Source organism: Humulus lupulus, chromosome X, assembly GCF_963169125.1.
Source record: "Humulus lupulus chromosome X, drHumLupu1.1, whole genome shotgun sequence".
In the NCBI taxonomy this organism is placed as follows: Eukaryota; Viridiplantae; Streptophyta; class Magnoliopsida; order Rosales; family Cannabaceae; genus Humulus; species Humulus lupulus.
The window spans coordinates 8,830,034-8,855,966 of record NC_084802.1 but is presented as its reverse complement, the minus strand read 5'-3'; the positions used below and the strand labels follow the sequence as shown (position 1 = coordinate 8,855,966).

Sequence of the window (25,933 nt, the reverse complement as noted above, 5' to 3'; positions counted from 1 at the left end):
TTCTTTGCTCTTATAATAGAAAATGTTTTGACAAAAATCGAGTCTAGGTATAAGACAAAAGAAAAGAATCGAGAAAAATAGAATGGCAAAATGATATTTTCCCTAATAATAATAATAATAAATAGGGTGTGTCAAATTTGATTCCTAAAGCAATTAAGCATTTGGGATTGGTTGTTATAAATCTTAAGATTGGATTTTCTATTATCCATCGAACAAGAAGAAGATCAAGAACAAGAAGACAAAGACAAAGACAAAGACACTTCCTTTTATATCCATTTTTGGCTTAGGAACCCTTTCTCTCTCTCCTTCTCACTCTCTCTCTCTCCGACTTCTCAAACTCCATTAACGGACACCAAATACCTTCCTTCCACTCCACAACCAAATACCTTCCTTCCACCCCACAACCAACTACTACTGTATAACACTCCAAAACCACACTTGACTTGGAGTGGCATGCTTAGGAGGAAGAAGATGAAGCCGTGCTTCACCTTCTTCTTCTCCATCTCCTCTTGATTCATGGCTTCTTCTTCTCAGCATCGCTGCGTTTTTGGTACCCTCTCTATCTCTCTAACTCTTAATTTCTATCTCTTCTTCTTTTCTCTTGCTTGCTGTCTTTGTTTCTCGAGAAAAGTAGAGGATACTAATGAGTTGGATTTAGGTTTTGATTAATTCGCGAATTTTTTTTTAAAAATTTATGCGCTTTTTAATCCCTAGAGTTCAGAATAAGGGTTTTTTTTTTGGTTATTTGGTTGGTTGGTTGGTTCTGATTTAGGGGTAAATGTTTTGTGGTTGAAATGTGATACAGTGGGAAATATACCTTACGATGCGACCGAGGAGCAGCTTATAGAAATTTGCCAGGAGGTTGGACCTGTTGTGTCTTTCAGGTGTGTTTTTCAATCCTCAAACTATAGTTCAAGAACCCTAGATGTTAAACTGTTTAATTTTAGAGACGAGCAATTTTAGAGAAAGCTCTATTTTTTTTTTGCTAGAGAGGCTTTAGTTTTCTTGTTGTAATATACTTCATTTGACCTTTTGAAGCATAATTGCCACGAATAATTCACTTGTTTATATATTTACAAGAAAATTGACATTTAGAGTTGATTGCCAATTTTAAACTAATCAGATTTGAGGGTCTTACTCTGTTTGTCTTCTTTTGATTCAGATTAGTTATTGATAGAGAGACTGGGAAACCGAAGGGTTATGGGTTTTGTGAGTACAAGGATGAAGAGACAGCTTTGAGTGCTCGACGTAATCTTCAGGGTTATGAGATCAATGGTCGCCAATTGCGAGTTGATTTTGCTGAAAATGGCAAAGGTGCTGACAGAAGTCAACAGGTGAAGTGTGAACTGCCTTAGCCACAACCTCTGTCTTCTTTGCCTTCAATTTCTTGAAGTCACTTGCTTGCGACTCCTGCGACTATATCTGGACAATCGACATGATATACCATACATAATTATTCTCTTTTGTGCCTAACTTAATCTTTAATGCTACAGATAATCTTTCTTGTACTTTGCTTCTTAGATATGTTAAAATGTTGTCTTGTTGTAAACTTGAACCAATATTTTTCTCTGCAGGGTCGTGGAGGACCTGGACTGGCTTCAAGTGCCGGTTAGTTTTCTTTGTTTATTAAACATTTTTTTTTTCATTTTTGATTTGAGTTATTGTGTGACCAATATCCTGAAGCGATGTTATGTTTTTTCTTATGGATGAATAAAAGATCTTCCAAAACAAGTTGGTGGTCCATCAATTCTAGGGGATTCTGTTCAACATCAGCCAATTGGTCTCCATGTAGCTATATCGTCTGCAGCTGTTATGGCAGGAGTGCTAGGTGGTTCTCAAGGCCAGTTGGCGTCGGCTAATGATCCTTTAAGTCTTCACCTGGCTAAAATGTCAAGGAATCAGCTGTATGAAATTATATCTGATATGAAGGTTGGCAGCTGAGCGAAGTCTTGATCTTTAATCTCCACTTCTTTTTAACTTGCTCATGTATTTGTTCTTTTGACAGGTAATGACTACACAAAACAAGGAATTAGCTCGTCAACTGTTGATTGCAAGACCACAGCTGGCAAAAGCTCTATTTCAGGTACTTATTTTTTTGTTTTTGGTTTATAATTAATTGATTGCTTTCTCCTCTAATTGGATGGTTCATAAGATATTGTCTTGTCAAACTCTCATTTTAAAGTCGTTATGGTTGCTTGTTCTTCCTTTTTAGTTTGTGTTTTGAGGAGAGTTTGTTAGTATTAGGATTTTGGAATTCTAGAATCAATGATTGGCATTGGTGCCAAGGAAATTGTGAGGCAGTTTTCTATGAGCTCTGAGTTCTTGAGAGGTGACCAGATCCCTCAAAGAACCTGTAATTCCTTTCTTTTGTTTGTAATGACTCTGTTTGCTTTGGAATAATACCGCTACATGCCTTTATTTTTTTAATTTTCTGTGTGGTTCTATCACATTCCTTGACTACAATTGATTTTATGAGAGGATAATATTATGTTTTGTTTAATGATTTGATGAGAGGATGATAATATGTTTTGTTTAATGATTTTATGAGTGAATGATAATTGTGAAAATATTTATTGCCCCTCTTTCCCACTTCATTAATCTATGCTAAACAATCATAATTTACATTTGGGTGGCAGCTGTTTCCTTTTTTTTTTTAATTAATTACTCATGATTTCTTGATAAGTGTCATGGTGATGGAAGTTTTGCCTGAATGACTATTGGAGATTTTAAGCTTCCTTCAAAGTATTTTATAAATGTTTTCTCTAGTTATGTCTATCTTATTCACGATGTGCAAACTTTATCAATTTTTTTTTCCTTGCAGGCTCAGATCATCCTAGGAATGGTGTCGACACAAATGGTTTGTTTCAAGGCCTAAATTATTTTCTTACCACCTTCAGTCATTAATTGTAAGTATGTAAGAAATGATGTTTCTTTTTAATTTTGCAGTTGCAGACACCAAATCTGAGGCAATCTTCTGGTCATACTTCGCAGACTCCTTTCCAAGATGGCCAGGCTGGTCAACTACCAGCTGTTCAACCTCATTCTCTGTTACCCCCTCTAGCAATGACAATGGCTAATATGCCGTCTAATTTGATGCCCAAAGTTCAAGGTCAAGTTTCCACAGGGCCTCCAACTGCAATTCGTAACCAATTTTCTGGACCCCCACAACTTCCTATACAGCCACGAGGCCAGCTTCCCCAGAATACAAATGAGCAGGCTTTTCAACAGGTCGTTTTGCGTGGGCAATCATTAGTTTCACCTTTTCCTCCTCTTCAACCCCACTCTTCAAGTAGTCTTTCTATTCAACCACAGATTCAGGTTACAAACTCCTCTTTGAATCCACAGATGCAGCGACCTCCTCTTAAAAATCCAGGACAAGTTGTAACTTCAAATATGGGGCATAATATCCAAATGGTCCTGTCAAATGCTAACATACAGCCATCACTTCTACCACGCCAGTCATTACCTGATGCAGGGTATCAGGTGCCATATTTTGCTACTGTTTCTTATGATTTGCATGTAAATTATAAAATGATTAATTTATTTGGTAGGAAGCTACTTTTATCTTTAGACTATTGTGTAGCTGTGTTGAGTCTGCTTCTATTATTTTTTATATTCTCCGTGTTATCTAGTATTTTGTTTCTTGTGAGAAATATATTTGGTATTGCTAAACAAATACGTGACATACGAGGAGTAATGGCAAGAAGCTATGGCGTTGCAGTTCTTGGGTGGTTATGATTTTCTAGTAGTTTTAATTATAATTAATATAAGTGTAATCTGACTTCTTTTATGTTAACAGCCTGGCCCCTCAATATCATCAGGTATTTCACAGCCGATTAGTAGAGATGTTGATAGGTCTGCTCAAGTTTCTGTCGATGCAACTTGGGCCCGCAGAGGCAATACTAATCAAAATTTGCCTCTGGGGATAGCAGAAAAAAGGAGTATGCTTTCTGAGCCAATGGACTTGAATAACCACTCTTCAAAAATAAGGAAACTGGATGATGGAACTGTACCAGTTACAAATTTGAATTCGTATAATGCCAATGGATCTACACCATCCCAAGTTTCAGCAGCTGCTTCAATACTTGCAAATGCTGTTCCTAAATCAGATGATGCTCAGATCCCAGGGAAACAAATCTCTCAGGTAATCTCTCCTGTAGTCTGTCAATAATACACTATCAAATTTATATATGCTGATCACTTAAGGCATCAGCTAATTTAGTCATCCGACTCCATATATTTGACAAAGCAAAAAAACAAAGTGTCTTGTTGTACTGTGCTGTGAATTTGATGCGTCTCAAAACACCATGAAATTTGTTTAAATTCTAGGCTTCTTGTTATCTATATTGACCTAAATGGATGTCTCATTTAAAAAATGAAAACAAGCTATCTTGTTGCACCTTGCTGTGAACTTGATATATGTCCCATGATGACTTTGTTGATGCTTTTATCTTTATTGTAGTTAATCTAAGATTCTGATATAATGGGAATTCGCTTTTCTGCTTTCATGTCTTCGTTTAAGTGATGTTTTCATATTTAGTTATCTCAAGTCTCAATAACTTGGTTGAATTGTTTGTATTGAGAAATATGGGTAAATATTACCGAACACCCGGTTATTTACATATTTATTTTCATCAGGTTTTTCCCATGTTCTTGGATACAAGTTCATTTCATAAATATAACTGGATGTGCTTGATTTTCTTTTTCTTGAACTAAGCTTGAATTTTGATTATCATATACTACTGGATAAAAAATATCAGGATAGTTTAAATAGTCAGGCATATAGTTTTGCTCTCACGAGATCTAAAGTTTGAGTCCTTTCTAGGCACCTATATAATAATTACTACAATTTTCTGGTCCCCAAATATTATATGTTAGGCGAAGATCTTGGTTTAACAAATCTATATATATATATCCCATTTGGAATTCGGTGATAGGCTTTAAGTTTGTACGAGTTTCATATGCATCCAGTTTCAAAACGGGAAATAACAGAAAAATACATTCTTTATCTCTGGTGTTAGAAGATTAGATTGATTTTGTATCGAAACTAATTAGAGAACACCATTTCCGAAGGGGCATAGCAGAAAAATATATAGGGGTTAACTTTAATATTTTGCCTTGATGGACTGGAAAAAACCATAGTTTTATTGTCAGACCTGACATCATCACTCTTGCTTCTCTTCTTTAGCAGCCGCAGCTTCCATCAGGGGAGGAGGCCGCCTTATTGCAACAAGTGCTGAACCTCACGCCCGAGCAGTTGATTTCATTGCCGCCAGAACAGCAACAACAAGTGGTTCAGCTCCAAGAAATGCTGCGGCGCCAACAAATACAGCCGCCCTAGCGGGATTTGATTAGAAAATAAACAAGATTTGTTGATTATCGATGGTAAACGAGTACAGGCCTCAATTCATTTGCTGGAGTAATAAAGCTTTATAGTTGATTGTATTCCACTCCAGCTTCTTGTAAAATTAATAGTAGCAGAGATAAACTTCATAATCTGAAAAGCCATTGATTATGTTGGTTAGAGAGAGAGAGAGAGAGAGAGAAGCTTGTGATTAACATAGTAGCTGGATAATTTTTTTTTTCTTTCTTAAAAGAGGAATAGGAAATTTTTGTGTAATCTCTAGTTGGCAGTACTTCCAAATTTTCTTTTTTCATAGTTGATTTCCAAGTTTTAAGTCTACTTTCGGTGTTTTGTAACTTTTGACTCTTGTGTTTTATTATTGAATGAGACAAAATGAATAATTAAGTCTAAAATGGCTAGTAGTATGCTATTTATCATATATTTATATTTGTTTATCTTTTGATGAATAATTATTTGTTTGTTGAAATATAAAATGAAACCTTTTTATTTTATTGTATTTTTTTATTATATATATAAATATTTTAAGATGATGCTTACTAACCTTGAATTTATTTGTTATTTGATAGAGCATGTGATTTGTTACACGGCAAATGCTCAAATCTATATATATATATATAAAAAGGAGAGTTTCAAGAATATTATGATATTATGTGGTACTCTAAAATCTCTTCAAATCATTCTTTCTATTTTTTCATTTAATCTAATTTTTTTATTCATTTTTTATTTTCTAAAATATCTTAACAATTGAAAATATCAATATATATACATATTAATTTGATTAAAAATTTATTTAGTTAAATATCTTAACAACTTATTTATTGAAAAATGCTAAAAAAATTAATTAAAAATTACGTAATAATTTTCGATTATCTATATATCTATTTTTCTTATTATATTATAATTATGTTTTTTTATTCCAAAGTGAATAGTTTTACAAAATATTTATATCTATATCTATATATAAATGAGAAGGTGGCATCCTATATTTTTTACAATCTATTTTTACTATTTTGTGATAATTTTATATTGTGTCCAAAAAAATATATACATACATATATACGTACATCAACCCTTCAACAAATGTAACAGAAATAATCAAATTAATATACATACTTATAAATACATTGATTCTAATATAGTCATACGTAACAGTAGTTATCCAATAATAATAGCATGAAAGAGATAACAATGAGAATTGTCACATATGGTTTAACTAAACAGTTATCACAATTAGATTTTATTATATTATTCTTTTTAGAAATAAGGAACACATTATGAATGAAAAATAATATTACTAAAAATAAAATAGTGCACAACAACAAAAATAATAAATGTTTATTTAAATTATTTATGTTTTTTTTTAATTTAAATGTAATAGTTTTACAAAAATATATATTAACAACATGTATAATTTAATTTGAATTTGATTTATTTCAACGATGTATATTTTGAATTTAAATTTGATTAGATATTTCATTATAACAACTATTTAATTAAATTATAAATATAAGTAAACAATATTTTTTTCTCATTTTTTATATTACTTTTTTAATTTATAGCTATTAATTTATTAAGAAATTTTTTTTATCTATTTTGTCTGTTCTCTTTTTTTTCTCATTTTTATTTTAATAAAAATTATAATAGATAAAAATATCTATATATAATAATAATAATATTAATAATAATAATAAAATCTATCTATTTATATTTTAACTTTTTGACAAAATACATGATCCAAATGTTAACTTTTAACAATAAAATATTCAAACGGGTAATCAACCAAATTATACGTGGTTCAAATAATCTATCTTTACATTCCTATTTTTTAATTTTTGACAAAACACAAGGTCCACAAATTAATTTAAAAAAAAATTAATGGTCAAAATTGATAAACAACTAAAATACAAGGTTCAAAATGGTGTGAACCCTTATAGAAAAAATTATTTATATATATTTATATAATTTACTTTTTATAAATAATTTTTAACCTTTTGAATAAATATATGATCCACATGTTAATTTTAAAAATAAACAATCAAAATGAGTAATCGGCCAAAATATAGTGTTCAAATAATAGATTTATCTATTTCTATTTTAATATTTTGACAAAACTTGAGGTCTACAAGTTAATTTGTAAAAATAAAAGTTCTAATGGTGAACGACTAAAATACAAGGTTCAAAATAGTGTGAACCCTTACAGAAAACAAAAATTATATAAATATATAATTTAATTTTCATAAGGAGTTTGAACATTTTAAATAAATACATGGTCCAAAGGTTCATTTTAAAAAACATAGGGTCAAAATGGGTAATGAGCAAAAATACAGTGTTCAAATAATCAATCTATCAATTACAATTTTTATTATTTTGACAAAACACGAGATCTAAAAGTTAATTTTTAAAAATAAAGACTTCAAACAGGTAATTGGTAAAAAATAAATCTTACACAAAATATAAATTTTCTTATACATAATTTAGATTTTTTATAAAAAGAACTACGCAAAGCGTATAATAATAATAAATAAAAGTAAATGTACAACAAGTTTTTTTAACTTTGTTTTCAGTACTTTAAAATTTGTCAGAATTTTTCAAAAATGTACAGGATGTTCGCTATACAATAACAGTGAACACCATCATGAAATAAAAAATTATGGTCAAGATGTCTTCACGTGTCTATATAAAGAACATGTTGTACGAGTATGGTCAAAATGAATCACCACCCCCAAAGTCTCCCAAAAAATATTTTAAAATATATATGTTTTAATAATTACAAAAGACTGCGCGGAGTGCGGTTATATTTTCTAGTGTTAATATAATTAGAATGCACACAAAATAATATAGAAATTATTCAATGCACATTCCATTTTTTGTGTATCGGTGTTTCTCGTGGAGTTTATGGCAAGTGTATAGTTATAATTTCAATTTTATTTAGAGTAAACTATAATTGCGCTATCCAAACGATTAATTCAAATTGTGCCCAAGAGCTTTTCGCCATGTTAACTTTTAAATAAGATAATAGATTTTAAATTGTAAATTAGTTTTATATTTTGAAATACACATGGGGCAATGATATGACAATGCTACTTCAACATTTAAAGTGCTACATTATTATTCAATTAGCCACATTGGAATGAATCTAACAAAAGTTCTACTATTCAACAACATGAATAATTCGGGGGAATTTTTAATATCGAGAAAAGTTCGAAGGCACGGTTTGAATCGGTCATAGTTTGGGGGGCAAAATTGTCATTTATTATTTTATTTATAATGGTATACATTATAGTTATATAAGATATTCTGCAAATTTTTGAAAATTTTGAATAATTTATAGTTCCAGAGTCAAGAATCATTTACATGTGCATAAAAAAAAATAGTCACACGTATAACAAATTTTTGCCACGGTAAATTATTTAAATAATTTTGAAAATTTATAAGATGTTCTCAATAACTACATTATACACCGTCATTACAAAAAATTAGAATTATAACTATTCACATGTCAAAAATACTAGGAGTACACTAATACACCAAAAAATGAGATGTGTATCGAAGAAGCCTCCAATAATATATATATATATATATATTTAGAAGTAATGATTGATACACTCCTAATTTATACTCAAATTATACACTACACTGTGATGCTATACTATATTTTGTTCTAAATTTGATTATAATATTTACATAAAAATTTGAAACATTCGAATTTATTAGCATTGTATTAGAATTTTTCTTTCTATTGTGCTAAAATATAGTATTGCCATTAAAATTTGACAATGAAAACCATTAAATGAGGAGAGTTTTTCAATCTTTCATAAAGTATCAAATAACTTTCCAAACTTAACCTTGTATAATTTAATTCAGTTCCACAAACTTGTTAGTTTGATCCTACTTAAGTCCTTGTGTTTGATTTATTTATTAAATATAATGGATATCTCCATCTCTTGGGACCCAAGTGATACTTCTCATAAAATAAACATTTAATTGTCTTTAAATTTTAAATAAAGTATTTTTCACAAATGATACATGCATAATACATAATAGATATGATGTTTTTACATTATAAAAAATTATATTTAATTTTAAATTTATTTGAATGTATTTTTTAAAACAAAGATTTCTCACTCATGAATTATATACATTCACAAACATTTTATAATTATTAAATCAAAATTTAAAATATTTTACAATTTTTTATTGGCTTAATAATGTAAAATAAATAAAAATATTGGCAACCATAAAATATTATATAGCAAGTATAAATTTAAGGGATAATTTTACTTTAAGCGGTGAAGCTCTCAGTGTTCTCGACCCGTGAACAGTTTTCGGCACGATTTTTTTTCATGACCGTGTATATTGTAGCTATTTAGAGAATTCCCCTATATTAGTTTATATTAGAAAAAAAATAATTTATATATAAATTTGTACATAAAAATAAATTTAATTAAAATTAGTCTATACCATTTTGGAGACTGCTGCGAAGATGGTCGAGTATGTGGCCGTGGCAAGGGAGACTGATGTAATAAACTCTCAAACTGATCATACCTCTACTGCTGCGACGAACTTACAAATTGATTTGTAATTATTTATTCATAATTTTTTAATTTACAATAATAATTTTACAAATTAATTATTATTTAAGTTTTAGACTAATTTATTTTGTTGAATAATTAGATAATTTTTATTAATCTTTTTCATTCATTGTTTTATTAATAATATATTAAACTTATTATTTCTGTGATATCCCTATAATTGATGGTTGTGGTCAACAACCATCAATCATAAGCATACCGAGACAAAGAAAATAAATTAACTACTAATTAATTTGTTTAACAAAACGTATAAAAGTTTAAAACTAAAACTAACATATAACAAAAAAAAAAATTATAACTACTTTACTTAATATTCCTCTTATCAGAGGCGGATTCAGGTCCGCCTCTAATGGGTCCGCCCCTAATAATAACATTTTTTGTAGTGCCACTTTAGTAGATCTCTAACTAGCATCAATCTGTATAAGTTATATTTGAAAATATTTTAACTAAATTTAGATTCAGAAGATTATTTTTAATCATTTGACAAAACACAGTGTCAAAAAATGTATTTCTTTTTAAACAGAAAGTCCGTTATAGAATTACACTAAAATACAGGAACAAAATGGTATAGACTAATTTTAATTAAATTTATTTTTATGTACAAATTTATATAAAAATTATTTTGTTCTAAAAAAACATTATTTATGTCTTTTGTTTAAAACTAGTTTATATATTCTTCTTTTGTATTTTTTTTTTTTGAAAAAAGTCATTAGATCTATCAAATAGAATATTAGCTTAATTTATTTTATTTTATTTTTCACTTTTGCTTGTATTAATTTATTAAAATCATTTGCTAAAAAAATGTGTAATCTAACATTGTATTTTAAAATAAATATAACAAGATTGATAGGGTAATGGCAAACCAAGATTGGATAGAAAAATTTCCCACAGCTGAAGTTGTTTTTTTACCAGAGGGAAATTTTGATCACTGCCCAGCGGTGTTATCTGTGTATCCTGATATGGCAGAAGGCAAAAAACCTTTTAGATACTTCAGAATGTGGCAAAATTATCTAACATTTCAGGAGGGTTTGAAAGCAATATGGCAGGAACAAGATACAAGCACACCAATGTTTCAGCTGATGAAGAAGTTAAAGAGAGTCAAATAGTTATTGAGGGACATGAACAAATCTGAGATAGGAGATATTCAAGCAACAAATACTCAGTGTTATCAAGCAATGGTTAATAGTCAAATAGCATTATAGCAGAAGCCCTATGATAAGGAGCTAATTACACAGGAAAAAGAAGATAGAGCAAGATATAATGCAATAAATAAAAGATATTTGTCATTTCTTTCTTAGAAGGCGAAAGTACAATGGCTGAAAGAGGGGGATGATAACACCAGTTTTTTTTTCATAAGAGCATCAAGATGAGAAGGGCAGAGAATAGGATCTATGCAATCCAAGATATGGAGGGGAAATGGGTGGATAACCCACAGGCAGTAGTCACAGCTTTTACGCAATTTTATCAAAGGCTACTCGGAAGTAAATTTGAGGAAAGGAAACCAGTACAGACCAACATAGTTAACAGTGGGCCTAGGATAACATATGCTCATTGCAAAACTCTACTTTCAGAGTATACTAATGAGGAAGTAAAGGCAGCAATGTTTGAGATTCCAGGTTCTAAGGCCCCAGGCCCCGATGGATTTAGTAGTTTCTTTTTCCAGGATAATTGGAAGGTGGTTGGAAATGAGGTTTGTGAGGCTGTGAGATCATTTCTACATTCAGGGAGGCTGTTGAAGGAAATTAATTCAACAACTCTAACCCTGATTCCTAAAGGCAAGTGCCCACAATCTGTGACAGATTACCGCCAGATAGCCTGTTGTAATGTGATATACAAAGTGGCAACCAAGATGATATGCAAGAGACTTCGGCAAGTTCTACCAGATATTATTGCCCCAAACCAAAGTGGTTTTGTCCAAGGTAGGTCCATCACTCATAACATAATGATTTGCCAGGATTTGATTAGGCATTTTGGTTGGAAAAACTCAAAACCAAAATGTATGATAAAATTGGATTTGCGGAAAGCCTATGACACGATTGAATGGGAATTTTTGGAAGAGATGTTAACTGCTTTTAATTTCCCTGATAGATTTATCTGTCTGATTATGAACTGTGTTAGGACTCCAAGATATAGCCTAATGTTTAATGGGATTTTACATGGATTTTTTGAAGCAAAAAGAGGGCTGAGGCAGGGAGACCCTTTATCTCCTCTACTGTTTGTAATGGGGATGGAATACTTATCTAGAATCATGATGAAAATAGGCAAGAAAGAGGGATTCAAATTTTATGACAGATGCGATAAACTTAAGCTTAATCATCTCTGCTTTGCAAATGATGTAATGCTTTTCTGTCATGGAGATTTTAAGTCAATATATACTTTGCTTCAGGGACTTAAACTTTTTTCCCTTACTTCTGGTTTGTACCCGAATGAAACCAAAACAAGGATATATTGCAACAACATGGTAGAGGCAGAGGTTAACAGGATCACAACAGCTTCAGGATTTATTAGAAGCAAAGTGCCATTCTGCTGTCTAGGGATTCCTATATGCCCAACAAGAATTTTAGCAACTGAGTGTGATATTTTAGTGGAGAAAATGGTTCAAAGGATCAAAATATGGAGTACCAAGAATATATCATATGCAGGCAGAGCTACATTGGTGAATTCAGTCCTTCTTACCATCCATTCATACTGGGCATAGCAACTGATCTTACCTCAAAAAGTCTTACAACAAATTGCTTCAATATGTAGGAACTTTTTATGGAAAGGAGGGGCTGAGTTTAGAAGTCCAGGAGTAGTATCATGGGAAGACATGTGTACAGCTAAGAGAGAAGGAGGATTGGGGTTTAGGAAGATAAAGGAATGGAACATAGCAGCAATGGGGAAATATGTGTGGGCAGTGGCAGTAAAGAAAGACTCCTTATGGGTAAAATGGATTCATGCTGTATATATCAAGGATACCAATATACCAACTGGTGGAATTATAAAGCACCAATCACAAGTAGCTGGTATTGGAAGCAACTGGTTAAAGTCAAGGAGAAATTAAACGACCTGCAGATGCTGAAACTTTTATCAAGAGGAGAGTACAAGATGAATGAAGGGTACCAAGCTTTGGTTACTGCTAAACAGTCGGTGAAGTGGTACAGGGAAGTCTGGAATAGGATGGCATTACCAAAACACAGGTTTATATTATGGCTTGCGGTACTAGATAGGATGTAGTAGAAAGAGAGGCTATTTAGATTTCAAATAGTTCCAGATGAAAATTGTCTGCTATGTGGAACAAAAAAGGAAACCAGAGAACATCTATTTTTCGAATGCCATCTGTGTTTTCAAGCTCTGAAACAAATCAATGATTGGTTGGGATGGCATACAGCAGCAAGCACAATACCGAAAATACTGAGATGGGTAGCTAAGGCAAGGATAACAAGGTTCAGAAAGCAAGTGTATTCAACTACAGTTGCTGCTCTGGTTTATCACCTATGGTGGTGTAGAAATGAGGTTCTGTGGAATCACAAAGTGTATAGAGTGAGCATAGTTGTAAGCAGAATTCAAAGCAATGTAAAAAGTAGAGTTAGGAGTTATATGCCGAACAAAATACAACATATAGATCAAAATTGGTTTGACCAGTTGTAATAGAGAAATGACAGGCCTAATATGGTGCTGAGATTGGTGTAAAGTGTTTGTTTTTTTAGCAATATACAGATCTGAATTACCAAAAATAAATAAATAAAACAAATTATTTGTAGTATATTTATGTTTAACAAAAAAAAAAGTATGCAATGAATGTTAAGTATGTTTTAACTTTATTAAACAATAATAATATACTTTTTCTTTTGTTAAACATAAATATATAAAAACAAACCGTACTTGTTGTAATTGTTCACTTTTGTAGATAACAATCGAGCTTTTTTCTTTAGTTGTGTCAGGTTTCTAAAAAATTATAAAACCGTAACTGTTGTCTAAATTATATATCATTATTACAAAGTATTCATATATTAAACAATAAAAAGATTTAAAGGTTTATTTCCCCTACTTATATCACACAAGAAATTAAAAAATATAACTTAGTTGTCTTGGGTTAGAGATCCCCGTTATATTCATTCAATAAAGAAATCATAAGAATGGGATCTATATGATAGTTTTGGAAAAAGTTAGGGTCTAAAATTAAAAAAATTTGCAATCAACATCAAGACACCCTCCAATAAAATCAACTACGTACTATTATTTATAGAAATCAAAAGATGTCAGGAAGTTATCTACCTTATAGCATATTTGATCTAAACCAAGAATTTGTTTCCAATTATAGAAGTTCAATTTTGTTTTTGAAGGTAGATTATGCTTGTGTATGTGTATGTGGGTTCAAATTTTCATTTCATTTCATTTGGGTGTGTGTCAAAAATTACTAGTTCATTTTACAAATTAAGCTCCCACATTGGTGTATCATGAACTTGACCCAATTCCTTTCAGTATATACTGTCTTTTGGGAACTCATATCATCCATAGGTCTAAACTCTTTGAATCCTTAACAATATTAGTTCTCTATTTTTAATAAAAAAACTTGTGTGCATAATATCTTTTGAGAAATAATTAATACTAACAAAATATTGTAAGTGATCATCAAACATGTGAGGACGATCTTGAAAAATAATTATAAAAAGTCATAAGGAAAAATAATTATAAAAAGTCACAAGGCGATCATAAAAAGTCATATTTCTTGTATAAGCTACTATAAGATTAGCATCATGGATGGTGAAGTTTATCAAATGATGTTGTTTATATTTTGCACATTATAAAATTTATTAAAGTCAAATTGTTACAACAAAAAATAATAAAGAAAATATTAAAATTTATATATTTTTAAAATATAATTATAAATGTTCTAAATATTATAAAATTATATTACTTTTTTAAATAATAATAATAAAAACTATCATTTTTTAGTTTGATTGAGAAAATAAAATTCTATTTTTTTTTCAACCTAAAATTCAAGATGCAAATATTGGGTTAGAAAATTACACGACTCACTCACCCTAATTGAACACTTATTTTGAGAAATTCAACATGTGGGAAATAATAATATTTTGTATTATGGAAAAGATAATGAAGAAGCTGTACAAAAACACTGGCACATACTTTGTAAATTGAAGCAACTCAAAAAATGCATCTCAAACTTCACAACTCAAAAAATTTCATAAATTGAAGCAATGCCCACTGCAAATTTCACTAATTTCTACATTTCAAGAAAAAAAATTGCCCGAATAAATTCCAAACATCAGAAGTTTCATAAATACCCAAACTCAAGATTCATGCAAATATCTTAACTAGTAATTACAAAAAGAGGGTTTTTGCCAAAAAAAAAAAACAAAACAACACTGAGAGAGATAACAACTTACCAGTAACATAACACTTCTTTTCTCCAACTCCGACACTGCAAAATGCGAAACTCACGTAGCCGAACCCTTTAAACAGTAGGTAACCACGCTCCACCCACAACCCACTCCAACGATATAGCAATGGCAGAAAGAACGAGAACGTTACTCAGTAATACTCGGTTGAAGAGGAAGAATTTTTTTTTTTTTTTCTTGTTTGCTTAAGGGTAAATGACAATCGGTTTCCGGTTAAAGGGGGTCCCTAAGAGTATATGTGTATTTTTGTATCATTCAATCATCTACTCCAAATCTAACCATTTACTCTAAAAGCTAACATATCCTATGGCTGATAATCAATGTTGGACTAAGTTCTGAAAATGGGAAATGAGGGACTAAAGAAGTCCCCTAAATATATATATTTTTGGTTTTTTTTTTTAGTTACTTTTATTTTATATATTTATATATATGAATATTTATATATGTATATATATATATTTTGTTACCCAAAAAAAAAGAGAAAAAAAAAGTAAAAGAAGTGAAGAAATATATATATATATATAAATAGAGAAATTTTTTTTTTTGATATTTTTTTTTAGTTTTTTTTTTCTTTTTATTTTTGCTATAATAATAATCTAGTTAATTAAAAATTAGTAAATAAAAAAAACTATACTAACACAATATTTATTCCAACAAAAACACAAATAAAGTTACTAATATTTTTGTAAAAATTTCACTAAAACTTTGAAAATTACCTCCCCAGCAACGGCGCCAAAATTTGTTTAACGCCCAAAATGTGACTACCACTAAGTGGTAGTTGTAGTAAGATCGGGCGGTCGATCCACAAGGAGGTAACCTAAAATCAAAAGATTAGTAGAAAATAACACAAAAAGTTAGTAACAAGAAATAAATAAAATTGTAAATGGGAAGAGGTTTGAGATTTTGGTATTGTATTTTTGATAAAGTGATAAAATGAGATAAGTGAAATAAATGTAAGATGTAATCAAGAGTTTGAGAAAATGAAAGGTTTCAAGAATCATCCATATGCTTGTTTAGTTACTTGGTTACTTGATTTACAAAAAATACACAAGTAAATAATTCACATCCTAACATTTACTTGGAAAATCTAACATTAAAGTCCATAGTTTTTCTAACAAAAATTCATTTGAGTTATAAAGTTCTTTACTTTAAAAGCACAATGTTAATCTTATGAAAAATCTAAAAATGACAAAATACCCAAGGACAATAATGCAATAAAAGATTAGACATAAAATTATGTGTCAATATTACTTTTACTAATTAGAAGCACATAGAAAGAGCATGACTAATCCTATATACTATTAGCATAAGTAAATAAAGATAACAAAATAAAGGTAGAGATAAAAGAACATAAATAACTCAAATATATTGCATTAAAAACATAGTAGATCAAAGTAGCAAAATAACATCACTTGCATATGGAATCATCCCTAACCTTCCTAGGAAGATTAGGCCATTATGCTCATGATTCTCACAAAATTCTAAGAAGAAAATATGAGAAGAAAGTGAGTGGAAATTTTGCTATAGTTTCTCTACTCTAAAAATTACATACCAAATGTGAAGAAAGTGTCCCTATTGATAGATGGGGAAAATGACTAAAAAGAAATTAAACAACAAAATGAGGTTTACAAAATAAATCTGAAATATTAATAATAAAATATGATTTTGAAAAATCAAATCTTATTATTAATATTACCCTAGCTATTTTTGTGTATAGTCAAAATGCTCTTTTTCTAAAATACCACAAAAGCATGATCTATAAAGCTCAAAATAGCAATTTACAAAGTCCAATACCCACAAAACATGGCTGGTGACACAAGAGGGTTTTGACCCATTTTTAGCCAATAGGGGCATGCCACGTGGGCAGCTGGCTGGAGGGAAAAAAAAAGGGCTGAGACAAGTTGGGGAGTTGATGCACTTGGGCTGGCGTGGTGCTGAGTGGTTCACGTTGGGCTTCAGGTGGGCTTCAGCTGATGAGGAAATTGAAGGTGGCTTGGGCCTTTGATTGAAGGGGAGACTTGATGATGGCTGAGTGTTATATTGAAGGAGTAGGGAGCTTGGACGCATGACATGAAGGGAAAGGAGAAGGACACGTGGAATACGCTGGGTGGCTGGCTGGGTTCTCCTAGGAAGCGTGGCAGCTTCTGGAGATGACACCTGGCGAGTGGACAAGGAAAGAAAAATGGCAATGGCCATATTTGGGCTCGGGCCAAATGGGCTGAACCTCATTTTTTCAAAAATACCACTTTCTTCATTTTCTTTTTCAGTTTTAACTATTTCTCTATTCTCCATTTTTATTAGTGTCCAAATGCAATTTATTTCCTGAAAATTAAACATAAATTAAATTAAAATTAATATTTTCAATTATAAAATATATTACAATAAATTCATGAAAATATTAATTAAAACTTAATTTATTTTACACTTTAAAACTAATTAATTTGCATTTTTTGAGCACTAATCACAACCCCAACTAGCTTATTGCTAGTCCCTAGCAATTCAAGCGAAAAAATAAAATTATCAAGTTGAATAATCAAGTCAAACTAAACAAAATCATCTAAGCATTTTCAAATCATCAGCAAGAAGTCAAAAATTACTATCTAAGCTACTATAGTTGCGATTTCAGAGTTGTGTGTGTGTGCACCAAACCATATTTTTTTTATCACAAGTCATAACACAAATAGTATCGAAAAATTTCAAAAGTATAAAGATCTCAACTCCAAATTCCTCACGGGCATTGAAAGTATTGTATGGGAATGATTACACTCTTGGAGTTGGAAATGTAACAGTTTACGCTCAAATGAGAAAAGATAAACTTTTTAGGACAAGCAATTTGAACAAATATTGATCACAAGATAGGCAAATCAACTTATTGGAATTCAAATGACAAACAACCTTTGGGATTTACATGAGAAAACTCCAAGAACAAAATGACAACTAATTAGAAATGATAAATTAGACAATGAACTATAATGATAATTAATTTTTTTTTAATACAATTACACAAAATAATAGTAATAGAAATATATATATATATTTTTACAATTGCAAAATAATAGAAGGAAGTGTTGCTCTTGTTCTCTTTTTTTTTTTTAATCTATTTTTTTTTCTTTTGATTTTTTGTTTTTTTTTTAATTTCTTTTTTTTTCATTATTATTATTATTTTTTTGACAAGAGACAACACAAAAATAAAAAGGAAATTACAAATACAATAAATAGAACACAAATTTATTACAAAGACTTTTCTTAAGTGAAAAATATCCCTCTAGTAAATGTCATGTTTTAAATTCCAAAGATGTGACTTTACCAACTCAAATGATCAATAAAAGTTCAAAAAGTTGTTTTCTCAACTCTCACAACTCACCAAGAAATGAAAAACTTTAAACTTGAAATTTCTCTCAACTATTTGTGTTAACAACCAATTTATTTATCATATGTTTGGAAAGTACACAAAAGAACTCTGAAAATCACTTCTTAATAGCTAAACATAGTAAGAACTAACTCAAACCAACAAATTATACTCATGCTTGGATAATTTTGAGAAAATTTGACTTAAAAATTCAACAAGACAATAATGTTTTCCAAATGAATGCTAATGACGTAACAATAAGATTTTCCAAATGAAAGCCAATGCATGCTCACCACCCCCAACCAAAAATCAGACAGTGTCATCAATGTCAAAATGAATAAGCAATGAAAAAGATAAGGTAAGAGAACACCTGGATGATGACCATGTCCATAAGGCGAGAGCGAAAATAGCCTGGTAACAAAACCCCAAAACAAAATACAAACACGAAAAGCATACAAAAATAAAAGAAAGACAGAAAAATGAAAAATGAAAAAAAAAAAAAAAGAACAACAACAAACCATTGAGAACTTCAGAGTGTATAAATTGGGTCCTTAAGAAGGACCTCCTCAACACGACTCACACTCTCAATGTAATGCTTCAGTCTGTGGCCATTGACTCAAAAAATTCTCCCATCGGTTGGATCCTCGACCTCTACCGAACCGTTGGGAAATACTTGCTTCACTACAAATGGACCAGTCCATCGCGATCGCAGTTTTCCGGGATGCAAGTGCAAACGAGAGTCGTACAAATGCACTTTTTGATTTGGCTCAAAGTGTTTGCGCAGGAGTTGTTTGTCGTGAGCTATTTTCAATTTTTCCTTATAAATCCTGGAATTGTCATATGCATCGTTTCTCAACTCCTTAATTTCGAACAACTGGAGTTTGCGATTGATACCTGCGGCATTCAAATCAAAGTTTAGGGCTTTGATAGCCCAGTATGCTTTATGCTCGAGCTCGACAGGTAAATGACAGGCTTTTCCAAAGACAAGCCGATAGGGAGACATCCCAAGAGGGGACTTGAAAGCAGTGCTGTATGCCCAAAGAGCGTCTAGAAGACGTGTAGACCAATCTTTGCGGTCGGGATTTACCCTCTTTTCCAGAATGTGTTTAATCTCCTTATTGGCTAACTCAGCTTGACCATTAGTCTGTGGATGGTAGGCATTTGCAACTTTATGAATTACACCGTACTTGCGCATAAGAGCCTCAAAGGATCGGTTGCAAAAATGAGTGCCTTGATCACTGATGATAGCGCGAGGGGTACCGAACCTGGATAACACATTTTCTTTCAAGAATTTGACAACTGTAGCGTTATCATTGGTTCGACATGGTATAGCCTCGACCCATTTGGAAACATAATCCACAGCGAGAAGAATGTAAAGGTAGCCAAAAGAAGGTGGAAATGGTCCCATAAAGTCTATCCCCCAACAATCAAATATTTTGATAACAAGAATTGGGTTCAAGGGCATCATGTGCTGACGGGATAAGGATCCTAACTTTTGGCACCTTACACAAGAACGACAGAAATCATTGGTGTCTTTGAACAAAGTGGGCCAGTAAAGACCGCATTGTAAGATTTTTGCAGCGGTTTTCTTCACAGAGAAGTGACCACCACAAGCATCATTGTGGCAAAAATTCAGCACACTAGACACCTCATCGTCGTGGATACATCTTCGCATGATTTGGTCGGGGCAATACTTGAATAAGTACGGGTCATCCCAAAAGAAATTGCGCACCTCGACCATAAATTTTCGTTTGTCTTGTGAACTCCATTCAGATGGGAGTTCACCTGTTACTAAGTAGTTTACAATGTGAGCGTACCACGGCAACTTAGCAATAGAAAGCAATTTTTCCTCGGGGAAATCATCATGAATAGGTGGACTGTAAGCGGGATCGCTGAATTCATGTCAGGAAAAATGGTCCGCGACGACATTTTCAACACCTTTCTTGTCTTTGATCGTTATGTCAAATTCTTGCAAGAGAAGGATCCACCGTATTAATCGCGCCTTAGCATCCTTTTTGGAAAGGAGATACTTAAGGGTGGAGTGATCTGTGGAGATTGTAATAGGTGATCAAATCAAATAAGAGCGTAATTTGTCAAGGGCAAAGACAACGGCAATCAACTCTTTTTCAGTAGTGGAATAGTACATTTGAGCACTATTGAGAGTTCGACTTGCATAATAGACAACAAAGGGTTTCCCCTCCCTTCGTTGTCCTAGCACAGCTCCCACAGCAAAGTTGCTGGCGTCACACATGATCTCGAAAGGAAGACTCCAATCGGGTGACTAAATGATGGGAGCGGAAGTGAGCGAATTGACAAGCGCTCGGAATGATTCCTCACACTTAGGTGTCCACTCAAAGGTAACATCTTTGGCTAGGAGGTTGCTCAGCGGACGAGCAATCATTGAATTTTTTTTATGAACCTCCTATAGAACCCAGCATGACCAAGAAATGACCTAACGTCTTTGACAGTCTTAGGAGTCAGCAGGTTGGAGATAAGGTCGACTTTGGATTGATCAACCTCAATTCCTTTTTCAGAAACAATCTGGCCTAAGACTATGCCAGAAGATACCATGAAGTGGCATTTCTCCCAATTGAGGACAAGTCCCTTTCTCGATGCATCGTTTTAAAACAGCTTCAAGATGAAGAAGACACGTCTCGAAGGAGTTTCCAAAAACTGTTAGGTCATCCATGAATACTTCCATTGATTTTTCAATCATGTCACTAAAGATGCTCATCATGCATCTTTGGAAAGTAGCTGGTGCATTACACAAGCCAAATGGCATACGCCGGAAAGCAAAAGTGCCAAAGGGACAAGTGAAAGTGGTCTTATCTTGATCCTCTAATGCAATCTCAATTTGATAATAGCCAGAATAGCCATCAAGAAAGCAATAGAAAGGATGACCAGCTATACGTTCAAGGATTTGATCAATAAATGGGAGTGGAAAGTGATCTTTGCGGGAGGCGGCATTTAATTTTCTATAATCGATGCACATGCGCCACCCTGTCACCGTTTTTGTGGGGACAAGGACCCCTTTTTTGTTTTGGATAACGGTGACACCAGATTTCTTGGGCACGACTTGAGTAAGATTGACCCATTTTTTATCTGCTACCGGGTAAATAATACCAGCATCTAGCAATTTCAAAACTTCATTTTTTACAACTTCCTTCATCATGGGGTTCAGTCGCCGCTGAGGGTCTCTTCGAGGGATGGCTTCGTCCTCTAGATTGATTCGATGGGAGCAAATTAAAGGGATAATACCTTTGATATCAGCAAGCGTCCAACCTATCGCAGATTTATACGTTTGCAGTAGCTCGAGTAACTGTAATTCTTGAGAATTTTGAAGGTTGGACGAGATGATAACAGGAAAGGTTTCATCGTCTCCCAAGAAGGCATGTTTCAAACCCTCGGGAAGTTGGGTCAATTGAACAATTGGAACCTCTTCGGCTGAAGTTTTCGGCTGTGCCCTCTCGCGAGGTAGCTCTTCAAAGCGAGGTTGCCAAAACTGAGTCCTTCTATTGCGTGAGTCTATGCGATTTGATATTGCAAGAGTAGACTCAATAGAGCTTGGACTTTCGTTGTCGGACAGAAGGAGGAGGTCATCAAGATTATCAAAGTTGTAACGCCCTACTTCCTTAGAGTTGTTACTAAGTGAGTTTAAAATCGTGCTTTCAACTCGCTAATCGAGGTTTTAAGTCAAACCGTGTAACTAAGCCATAAATAAAAGAAAAACATTAGAAATAGTAGTTTTCATAGTAAATCATAAAAGTTTACACTTGGGATCCCAAAATACAGTTAAGAAAATATTTACAACACAAAACTGTTCTGAGTCGACAAAACGACAAAATCCAAGTTCATTTACAAGCATTACTCAAAATCCCCTGGCTGTGGCAGCCAGGCTGGCCAAACATGTACACGCCGCCTCACGCCTGCTGTACTCATGGTTGGTTGATCTTCTCCTTACCCTTACCTGCACCACAGATCATCTGTGAGCCGAAGCCCAGCAAGAAAACCCACGAACAAATAACATATGCAACAAATATATCAAGCATTTAAGCAGGCCACCAATGGCTAGACACATACGGCTTAGCCGTCCCAAGCGTTTACCAAGTCCTGGGTTCGCGGACCACGCTGTAAGGATATCCCAGGTATCCTTTTAGGGACTCGCCCTGGCAACTTGCACCCCACGTGCTCAACACTGCTCCCGGCCCCTTGCCGTTCTCGGCCTTGCACTCAACGTGCCTGACGCCGTTCTCGGTCTACACCGTTCCCGGCTCATGCCGATCACTCACATAATATCATACATGACATAACAACAAGTACATAATTCAAGCATAAACAGATAAAGAGCTACGCTCTGCAATTTTAGCATATAGGGCTCGGCCCTGCATATCATTTCCATTCAAACACATTGGGCTCAGCCCTGTACACAAGCTTTATGGAAACAGGGGTTTTCTTACCTGAGTTCCGAGCTTTCTGAGCAATGATTCCCCGAGCACAGTCCTCTAATTGTGAGCCTCGCTGAAATCCTAGTCACAACACAGTAACAACGTCCATCCATCAAATTCTAATCTGATAAATAACTTCGAGTTATAACCCCAACCTCCGGGACCTTGAATTTTACCAATCCAGGTGATAAAATTCATCCTGAGCCTTACCCATTAAGTTCCCAAGCCAAAATACCCTTAAAAACTCAAATTGGCACTAAGGGCCGCGACCCCACCCACAAGAGCCGCGGCTAGCCTCGAAACAGAGGCTAGCACCTCACTGACCCCCACACGGGCCGCGACGCGCCCACCAGGCGCCGCAGCGCGCATGAATCTCTCGGCCTCCCATGGCCGCGCGCACACGCGGGCCGCGGCGCTCTACTCCGAACCCAGATTTTACACCATTTTTCTAAACCTTTCTCCAAGTCAATTCATTCTAAAACTTGACTAATATTCCCAGATACCCAGCTCAGTTATTCCAGCCCAGAAACAACATCAAGACCTCATCAAAATATGCTCCAAAACCCAGCTAGAACACCCAAAGATAAACCAAGCCTAGCTAACATGCAATCCCCTATATCCAGCAGAAATTTAAGACTAAACCTTAGTAATTAGAGCTTACCTTGCAGAGCTTAGTCCCTGAGTTAGATCCTCAATCCCCAAGCTTCAAGTCCCAAGAGTTTCCCAGCTGAAATCCTCCTAATTCCCAGCTAACTCCTTTGAGTTCCCTTCAAGTTTAGCCTTAGAGAGTGAAAGGGAGAGAGACAAGAGTTATTCTTCAAATCAAGGAAAATATGTGTCGGTTCCCTAAGTTTCTAAACAATTCTCCTTTTTGTTTTATTTAACTTATGTCTAAAGGGTTACCTCAAGGCTCGGGGTACCAAAACGTCCTCGTGGGCAAAATGGTAAATTTCCCAAATATTCCCGCCTAGACATTCTATCCTCAAATATATCTCCAAATATTTATTTCTATGTCCCGATAATCCCATAACTCATCTAATACCCGAATTACCCCTCGACTCGCCCCGAGTCCAAATCTCAACCCCGCTGTGACTCTCTGGCTAACCGCTCCCCAGGACTGTCTTGGATCGTGCTGTACAGACATATCATACATATACAACATTGATCTCATTTATCACACTTACGCCCCTAATACCAGACGGGGCCCACATGCACATTTAACTCAATTAAACATGCATCATAATCATATATACACATAAGCTCACATATTAGCATATCAAACCACTTATTGCCCTCCAGGCACACTAATCAAGGCCCTAAGCCTGATTAGCAAATTCGGGTCGTTACAACTATCCCCTCCTTACAGAAATTTCGTCCTCGAAATTACCTGAACAACTCGGGGTACCGCTCCCTCATCTCTGACTCAAGTTCCCACGTCGCCTCCTCAACCTTGCTGTTTCTCCACAGCATTTTCACTAAGGCGATGGTCTTGTTCCTCAAGACCTTATCTTTTCGGTCAAGAATCTGAACTAGCTTCTCCTCATAGGACAAATCCTGATCAACCTCCAAATTCTCAAAACTTAAGACATGTGTTGAATCTGACATATACTTCTGGAGCATAGATATATGGAATACATCATGAACCCCTGAAAAAGCTGGAGGCATCGCTAATCTGTAAGCTACCTCCCCAACTCGTTCTAGAATCTCAAAGGGGCCAACATACCTGGGGCTCAACTTACCCCGAACACCAAATCGTTTCACACCCCTCATGGGTGAAACCCTAAGGAACACATGATCACCAACCTGAAACTCCACGCTCCTGCGTCTCAGGTCTGAATAACTTTTCTATCGACTCTGGGAGGCGAGCATACGCGCTCTAATCTTCTCAACTGCTTCATTGGTCCTCTGAACCATCTCTGGACCCAAATACCTTCTCTCACCCGTCTCATCCCAATGAATAGGTGATCTACACTTCCTTCCATAAAGCATCTCGTACAGTGCCACACCTATGGTTGCCTGATAACTATTGTTGTACGAGAATTCGATCAGAGGGAGATACTTACTCCACGATCCCCCAAAGTCAAGCACACAGGCTTGCAACAGATCCTCCAATATCTGAATCATCCTCTCAGACTGCCCATCCGTCTGAGGATGATAAGCGGTATTAAACCGTAACTGCGTGCCCATAGCCTTCTGCAGACTCTCCCAGAACTTGGAAGTGAAGGTGGGATCTCTGTCCGACACTATCGACCTCGGAGCCCCATGAAGTCGAACAATCTCCTTCACATACAACTCAACGTATTGCTCCACAGTATAAGTTGTCTTAACAGACAAAAAGTGGGCGGACTTGGTATACCTATCCACAATCACCCACACTAAGACATGCTGTCCCACAGTTCTCGGTAAACCAACTACGAAATCCATAGTAATATCTTCCCACTTCCACTATGGGATCCCCAAAGGCTGTAATAATTCCGCTGGCCTCTGGTGCTCAGCCTTAACCTACTGACAAGTTAAGCACTTAGCCGCATAATCCACCACATCCCTCTTCATGCCCGACCACCAATATAAAGTTCTCAAGTCTTGGTACATCTTCGTCGTACTCGGGTGCAAAGAATAGGGAGTGGTATGTGATTCATCCAAGATCTCTCGCCGAAGATCAGAATCCATCGGAACACAGATCCAACCCTTATACTTCAGTAATCCCATCTCCAAAATGGAGAAGTCCTTTGTCGCTCCGACTAAGGCATTCTCCCTATAACCTCGCAACTGAGAATCCT

The 25,933-nt window shown here is 34.0% G+C and overlaps 1 protein-coding gene across 3 annotated transcripts; it reads left to right on the top strand.

Moving 5' to 3' along the window:
- Positions 1-213: 213 nt before the first annotated feature.
- LOC133805399 (cleavage stimulating factor 64) lies at positions 214-5,757 on the top strand. Of its 3 annotated transcripts, XM_062243572.1 has the most exons (11): positions 214-550; positions 806-884; positions 1,163-1,334; positions 1,575-1,608; positions 1,718-1,929; positions 2,006-2,083; positions 2,822-2,857; positions 2,947-3,228; positions 3,346-3,483; positions 3,800-4,144; positions 5,189-5,757. In XM_062243572.1, exons 1-11 carry the CDS (start codon positions 517-519, stop codon positions 5,339-5,341), a joined length of 1,563 nt encoding a protein of 520 aa, XP_062099556.1. In that variant the 5' UTR covers positions 214-516; the 3' UTR covers positions 5,342-5,757. The 3 variants fall into 3 exon arrangements, with proteins under 3 accessions (XP_062099556.1, XP_062099555.1, XP_062099554.1); XM_062243571.1 differs by having other exon boundaries at positions 2,947-3,483; positions 5,192-5,757; XM_062243570.1 differs by having other exon boundaries at positions 215-550; positions 2,947-3,483.
- The last annotated feature ends 20,176 nt before the right edge of the window (positions 5,758-25,933 follow it).

Bases quoted from the DNA above. Each gene is read 5' to 3' on its own strand.
- LOC133805399 (XM_062243570.1), top strand. From the start codon at position 517: ATGGCTTCTTCTTCTCAGCATCGCTGCGTTTTTG. The intron at 2,858-2,946 runs GTTTGTTTCAAG...TTAATTTTGCAG, and splicing joins GAATGGTGTCGACACAAATG to TTGCAGACACCAAATCTGAG. The intron at 3,484-3,799 runs GTGCCATATTTT...TTATGTTAACAG, and splicing joins TACCTGATGCAGGGTATCAG to CCTGGCCCCTCAATATCATC.